At 37.8% G+C, this 6844-nt stretch overlaps 1 protein-coding gene and 1 pseudogene across 1 annotated transcript; both read right to left on the reverse strand.

Annotated features, from left to right (window-relative positions):
* Positions 1 to 219: 219 nt before the first annotated feature.
* LOC110425314 (monocopper oxidase-like protein SKS1) lies at positions 220 to 3012 on the reverse strand. Its single transcript, XM_021440197.2, has 8 exons — positions 2866 to 3012; positions 2636 to 2745; positions 2230 to 2500; positions 1819 to 1948; positions 1313 to 1673; positions 778 to 1149; positions 605 to 683; positions 220 to 402 (listed from the first exon to the last, which is right to left on the reverse strand). Exons 1-8 carry the CDS (start codon positions 3010 to 3012, stop codon positions 220 to 222), a joined length of 1653 nt encoding a protein of 550 aa, XP_021295872.2.
* Positions 3013 to 4231: 1219 nt separating this feature from the next.
* LOC110425534 (monocopper oxidase-like protein SKU5) lies at positions 4232 to 6574 on the reverse strand (annotated as a pseudogene).
* Between the last annotated feature and the right edge of the window lie 270 nt (positions 6575 to 6844).

Here is a 6844-nt window from a genome sequence, read left to right on the forward strand (position 1 = left end):
GTATAGATGGTAACTGTAAAACTGGTTAAAGTTTTCACTCACCATGTTATTTGTTTGGATGATGCACCACTGGTTGTTGGGGTCGCAGGAGCTGGAGGTGGAGGCGGAGAGCCAAAGATTCCTGTAAAAGTAAAAAATCAAAAGCAAAACACATATTCAACTTTTACATAAGCTTACTATCAGAAGAAAAACAAAGTGAAGAAATAACTAGACATGACACTAACCGCAAAGGAGTAGGTTTTCAGGGGGCGGTCGTTCCTTGGCAGGGTCAGGATCAGGATCATAAACTCTCAAGTAGAGCTCTTGACCCAAGTACCAGTTTTTCGAGAGCTGCGATCTCAAGTTCCACATTCCAGGGTTGTCTAGGTATGCAAAAACTGCAGTCCATCTTCCAGGGTACACCTGACCATTTTTATTTTTATTTTTTATTTTTTTGTTACGAGTAGGTTTAGTGAGTGTATGAATGTACAGGGATGTAGCTGCAGCTTGAGTAGTGGGGTCACTTCACCCCACTGAAATTTTAAATTCTTTTACATTCAGCAATGGAAATAGTAAGAGCAAATGGTTGAGCAGAAAATAGATAACATAGAGAGAAATAAGTCACCTGAATGGTGGAGCGGACAACAGGATCATAGGTATTGTAAGAAGAGCGAGAGTCAGGTGTCCATTCTCCATCACCAAGCCTGAAGGAGGTTAAAAAGACAATGAATTCAGTTCCTTGGATGTATCTAGATTCTCTTGGGGTATGAAATTAAACTTTTGTCTACTTTTACTTACCCAACTACAAAGAATCCGAACCCATCCAAATGCCAACTATCTATGACTTCTAAATCATTCTTGAAAACAAGCTCTATCCACCCTTTGTGGATCCCGGTTGCTACAAAAACTCCATTGACAGCTTCAAGGTTTGAAGAGTTTGTGGGGAACTTGTCAAGTTCAAAAACACCGCTGCCACCATCAGCGTAGGCATCAGCAAGTTTTAGTGGAGTATCCGGTGTGAGGTAAGATACATTGTTGACTGTGTAAAGAGTTGTTCCATTGATCTCAGCAGCTGAACCCTGGAGAATGAAGGCTTGTGACAATGTCACATTTGAAACATTGAAGGTTCCTTGTGGGTTAGGCCTAGCAGCGCCTGCGGTTAAGTTCCACCTTCACACACAACAGCAGAAGGATGTGAGTAATACAAGACAGAACATTCACACCGGGCATAGAAAAACTTATGAAAATTTTCAATATATACATGTCAGACGCGTGCCTTAGTCTTAACAGGACCTACATCTTTGAACATTTTTTTCCTTTGAAAAGCATTTACCTAATGGATTTAGCTTGATCAATGGAGAACTGGATATCAAATGGATCAGGCCCTGATGGGAGAAGTCCTCTAGCAGGAATGGTGGAGTTGTTGTAGTGCAGCACTCCAACACCCAGAAGACTGCTGAACTCGGAGGCATTGATCATTTTAGGAGCTGCGACAATGTAATAATCCTTTTCTTCTTGATCAGCTGTGACAAGTACCGAATAAGACTGGCCAACATGTACGTCAAGAGAATCCAGTGTGATCTGATTGACATATGATCCTTCTGTTTCCACCAATACCATCTGATGATTTTGAATCCTAAAGTTGAAACTCCAGACTGTTCCAACATTCGATACCCTGAATCTATATGTCTTTCCTGCATACCCCGTCATCAAAGATTAAGAAATGAAGAAGAGCAAGGTATTTTTCTTGTAGCCAAAGATCAGTATAGAAATGACAAGGCTTCTCCTTTGGTTTTAATAATCCTACGGAAAGAGGAGATAATTATATTCATTTTGTACCTTTTGTGACAGTAAAGGATTCATAGGCTTTTGAATCATCGTCTATATAAGAGCCCTTCCCATTTATCAGGATCTTATCAGGAGGGTTGTCAGAGGCCATAGAACTGTTTTTGAGCATGGACCTGACTTCCTGTAGCATTCATATGTCAAAAAGAAGCAGTCAGTTACCAAATATTGACCAAAGTTAAAAAGATGCTCGTAGCCTGAAATTCTTCTTTTGTTATAATGCTGGGGGAAGTCTTCTATTTATCTAGCTTTTCTTTATTGAGTATAAATTGTCAACTGTTTTCATTTAGTTATAACTGGAGAATTAATTGTCTGATTTTATTTGCCTGGAGCCGGAACTGAAGCAGAGCATATACAGAAGGAATCCTTGATTTATAGGCATGATGAAAGGACTTTGTAAATTACCTTATAACTTTTCTGATACCAATCACCAATGAGCAGATCAAATTCAGCCTCAGGTTTGGGGAACGGTACTTGGATCACTGGACGATTATTAACTCGAATCGGACCAAATCCCCCTCCAGCTTTGAGGAAGTTGATGGAGGGGAAGTAGATGAAAGACCCAATCTGGTCCTTGACCTGAAACACATAAGTCCAGTTCTTCCCAGGTTGGATCGGACAGTTTGTGCCTGACACTCCATCCTGCCATGAGTTTAATCTTTGCTGTATCCCATTCCTGCACTACCAGCAACATCGTCATCCTCAGTTTTCCACATTGTTTCTTTCCTGGTCTGACAGAATCTTAACAGAACCTTGATTACAAAAGTTTCTTATTTGTCAAAGGATACTATAAAAGCGTTTTATCTTTTACCATGTAAATAGTAGTGGCTCATCCAGATTGTTAAACACATTGACATGAATATTGTCATTGGTTGTGGCATTGATAAGGGGTCCTGGAAACATCTCATTGATGGTAATGACCTATTAAGAACACGTATCAGCATTCAGGCAAACAATTAACAAAAACTGTAAAATCACAGTTAAAACAATCTTTTTAATGAGGGATTAGCAGAAGATAAAATCATTAACAATTAAGCTTACAGGCTGCTCTGCAGGAAACAGATTAAAGGATGTGCTGATCGCGACATGCCACTCTAGGAAGATATCAGCACCATTAGCTATGGTGATTAGTAGTGTGAAGTTATATGCAGATATGATTAGCCTATGGAAGTCACCGGAAAATGCCATTAGAATGGCAAATATGGTGGTTGTGACCACCGTTATGATCTCAGAAAATGAGCAAGAAATGGTCCAATTTTAATATTGCTTGAAAGTCTATAGAAAAACTTAGGTCAGGACAAATACAATAACTTGGTGGAACTTCCAGGGTATACAGAAACAGCCAACGAATAAAAAATGTAGAGAAGAACTCTAACTCGGATGTTGCAGAGACAGTCCATTGACATGAAAAAATAAATAAATAAATAGATATTTGCCGATTCTTAGCCTTGATTTCTCAGAACAATGAACCAGTTGGCTCCAGTTACTACATCAAAGCTTTTGTGTTTGTCAATATCTATATATATGGTCATGTATCTTGCTTTCTCAATGATACACTCTTCTTTATAGGGAAAGCAATGATCTTCCGTATTTGTTGTATGAGAATAATCATCAGATTTTTATGCAAATTCACACCCACAACACGTTTTTTTAGTGATTTTTGTTTTGTCTTTGGCAAGTGTTCATTTTTTTTTATGGTAAAAATATGCAAATTCCAATGGAAATCACGAATTATGTTCCCACAAACTCAAATCTCCTAAAATTATCACACAATTTTAACTGAGGATCATTTAAGTCTACAAATCATTACTCACAATAAATGTGAGTATATTTATAATCACATAAAAACTCTTATAGCTATTCTTACCAAACCAAATTCATGAGATCATTGCTCATCTGTTGGAGTCTTTGAGGGTAAAAATAAAATATCACAAGCATGAATCATGATGAGTTTTACCACGCATGATTTGCCTTCTTTCGTGCAAATGTCAATTATTATTTTAGTTAGTTGAAGTATTGCTTAAAGTCGAATAGAAGCATTCCCAGCCCATTTGATTATTGTTTTAATGATTAAATTGAATGATTTTCCAAGTCATTCTTAAGCATAAATAACTTGAGAGAAGCAGTGAGTCTGTTGAACAGGATTAAACAGTAATTCTGTCTGCATTTTACATATAAGTTGTTATTATTACAATTGTTACCTCCCATAACATAAGGAAATAAGAACTGCTTGATCATATCAGTGTGGAACCATGCCCCATGCCCCAAGCTCCAATCTTAAGCAAAATCAACTTAAAGGTAAATTGTTAGACAAACAGTAGTTGATTGTGGAAATAAAGGGTTTGCTAACAGGAAAATGACCCCTCAAAGAAATCTATTAAATACAAGTTTGTCATTGTGTCAGGTTTCAGAATCCGGTCAACGGTCCAGGTGCTGGTGCGGGAGCATTAGATTGATCAAAAATTCCTGTAAATTGGAAACCAGAGTTAAACTTAGAAAACAAACTTGATAGAATTTATGTAACAGGCAACAAAGCTAGTGTACTGACCGCATAGTACGAGGTTGTGAGGTGGAGGGCGTTCCTTGGCAGGGTTAGGATCAGCATCATAGACTCTGATATAAAGCTCCTGACCCAAATACCAATTCTTCAGTTTCTGAGACCTCAAATTCCACATCCCAGGGTTGTCCAGGAATGCATATACTGCAGTCCATCCACCTGGATAAACTTGTGCAGTGGATCAGACGATTAGGATCAATAACATTGTAGGTGTTGCGCGAATCTGGTGTCCAATCTCCACTGCCAAACCTATGATCAAAAACAGTTTCCAAAGCTGTTAGTATGTGTGATAAGTGATTTGATTCTATGCTCTCCTTTTTCAGTTCAAGAAGATTTATTTGTGGTAGAGCTGAAAACATGAGCCTTGGATGTTCACTATGTGCAAGCAGCCAGCCCATTGAAGGGTTGTTAATATATATCATTTTTAGTGACAGTTATATCAATGACATCAATGACAATGAAGATATGATGGTTCCTAAAATATTTTAAGATGGATTAACTGTACTAGGAATAATTTGAATGGCAGTGCCAATTAGGACTTAGTTGAGCGGTAGAAGGACAGGCTGAGATCCTTGGAGGTCCCAAGTTTAAGTTCCCTGCCACATGTGTAACTCTGGAAAAATAGGATCGGAATGACAAAGGCGAGCTGTGAAGAAGATACTTACCCTACTACAAAGAAGCTAAAACCATCTAGATGCCAGGAATCCATGTCATCTATGTTGTTTTTTAATACAAGTTCTATCCACCCTCTGTGGTTCCCCGTAACAACAGATATTCCATATGAGGCTTCAGAATTGACAGATTGAATTGGAAACTGATCGAGTGTATAGACACCTGATCCATTAGTTAAGTGATCAGCAAGTTTCAACGGGGTATTCGAGGTGTAATAAGACACATTGTTAACAACGAGGCGTGGTGCGCCATTGATTTCAGCCCTTGTGCTTTGGAGGATAAAGGTTTGAGACACTGTCACATTTGTTACATTGAAGGTTCCTTGTGGGTTAGGCCTTCAGCTCCAGCCGTCAAGTTCCACCTGTTTTTACATTTTTTTTTTTCTCAAAAATCATTAACTTTTAAGTGAATTACCCCAGCAAAGCCTTTAACAGAATTGCATTTTTCCCACAGTTTTTGAAGAAATCAATATCATTTTGTGAACTGGAGGAGAATAGAATTACTTATATGTGAAAACATTGAATAATTGCAGTCATAGACAAAATAAATAAAATTCTCAGTTATCTCATGGATTTGGCTTGATTCACTGAGAAGTCTAGATCAAAAGTATCAGGTCCACTAGGCTGATGTCCACTAGCAGGTGTGGTGGAATTGGAATAATGAAGCACACCTTGACCTATAATGCTCGTGTCAAGTAATTTAGGACTTGCTACCATGTAAAAGTCTGCATCATTTTGATCAGCTTTAACAAGAACTGAGTGGGATTGACCAACATGAACATCAAGAGAATTCAGGGAAATCTGATTGGCATATGACCGTTCTGTTTCAACCAACAACATTGCATGATTCTGAATCCTAAAATTGAAACTCAATGTATTTCCAACATTTGATATTCCGAACCTGTAAGTCTTCCCTGAAGAAACACACAACTGAAAGTCAGATGTGCATGCAAAAGGGACTAATATGATCAAATTCATCAACAGGAACAGTTTTTCTAAGAGATTCTGACTTTCTGTATCAACTGATGATAATCAGACTGCAGATAAACCCACTTTGTTTCTCCTATCTTTTCCCCTCTGCATAGCTTTCTCAACAGTGAAGAATTCATAGGGCGTTGACATTGAATGTACATAAGGGCCTTTCCCATTCATCAGAATAGCATCAGGGGTGACACCATATGTACTCACCTCTGTTCCCAACAATGTCCTGAAACACTGTTACAATAACATAGCCAAAAGAAATTTTGAATTTTAAAATGAAGGAAGAAAAAGGATAATTTCCAACAGAAAAGGTTACATTCATGAAATATATATATATATATATATATATATTCATAAATAGGATAATAAACTAATAACTCACCCTATAGTCAGCAGCATACCAATCACCAATCAGAAGATCAAATTCAGCTTCTGGTTTGAGGAAAGGGACAGCTATAACATTTCTATTATTAACTCGGATTGGTCCATATCCACCAGAAGCTTTCTGGAAGTTGATGAAAGGGAAGTTGATGAAAAGTTGATCAAATGTTGGATTGCTTGGCTGGTAAGGAATTCTATTGCTTTTTAGATGGTTACTCGGATTACAACCAGATTGCTATTGCCCCTAATGACCAAGAGAATACTACTTTTACTTGTCCTTATGGAACTTTTGCCTTTAAGAGAATGCCTTTTGGTTTATGCAATGCTCCAGCAACTTTTCAAAGATGCATCATGTCTCTTTTTTCTGATATGATTGAAAAATGTCTTGGAGTGTTTATAGATGATTTTTTTGTATTTGGCAATAATTTTG

This window comes from Theobroma umbraticum, unplaced genomic scaffold (assembly GCF_002168275.2).
Source record: "Theobroma umbraticum cultivar Fairchild unplaced genomic scaffold, ASM216827v3 scaffold_81.0, whole genome shotgun sequence".
Classification (NCBI taxonomy): domain Eukaryota; kingdom Viridiplantae; phylum Streptophyta; class Magnoliopsida; order Malvales; family Malvaceae; genus Theobroma; species Theobroma umbraticum.

What these genes read in the sequence shown, in the direction of transcription:
- LOC110425314 (XM_021440197.2), bottom strand. Translation starts at nt 3,012, where the DNA reads ATGGCATTTTCCGGTGACTTCCATAGGCTAATCATATCTGCATATAAC. An exon ending in GAGCCACTACTATTTACATG is followed by an intron (nt 2,501 to 2,635) that starts GTAAAAGATAAA and finishes CTGGTAGTGCAG; the next exon opens with GAATGGGATACAGCAAAGAT. An exon ending in TTGTCCGCTCCACCATTCAG is followed by an intron (nt 403 to 604) that starts GTGACTTATTTC and finishes AAAAATGGTCAG; the next exon opens with GTGTACCCTGGAAGATGGAC.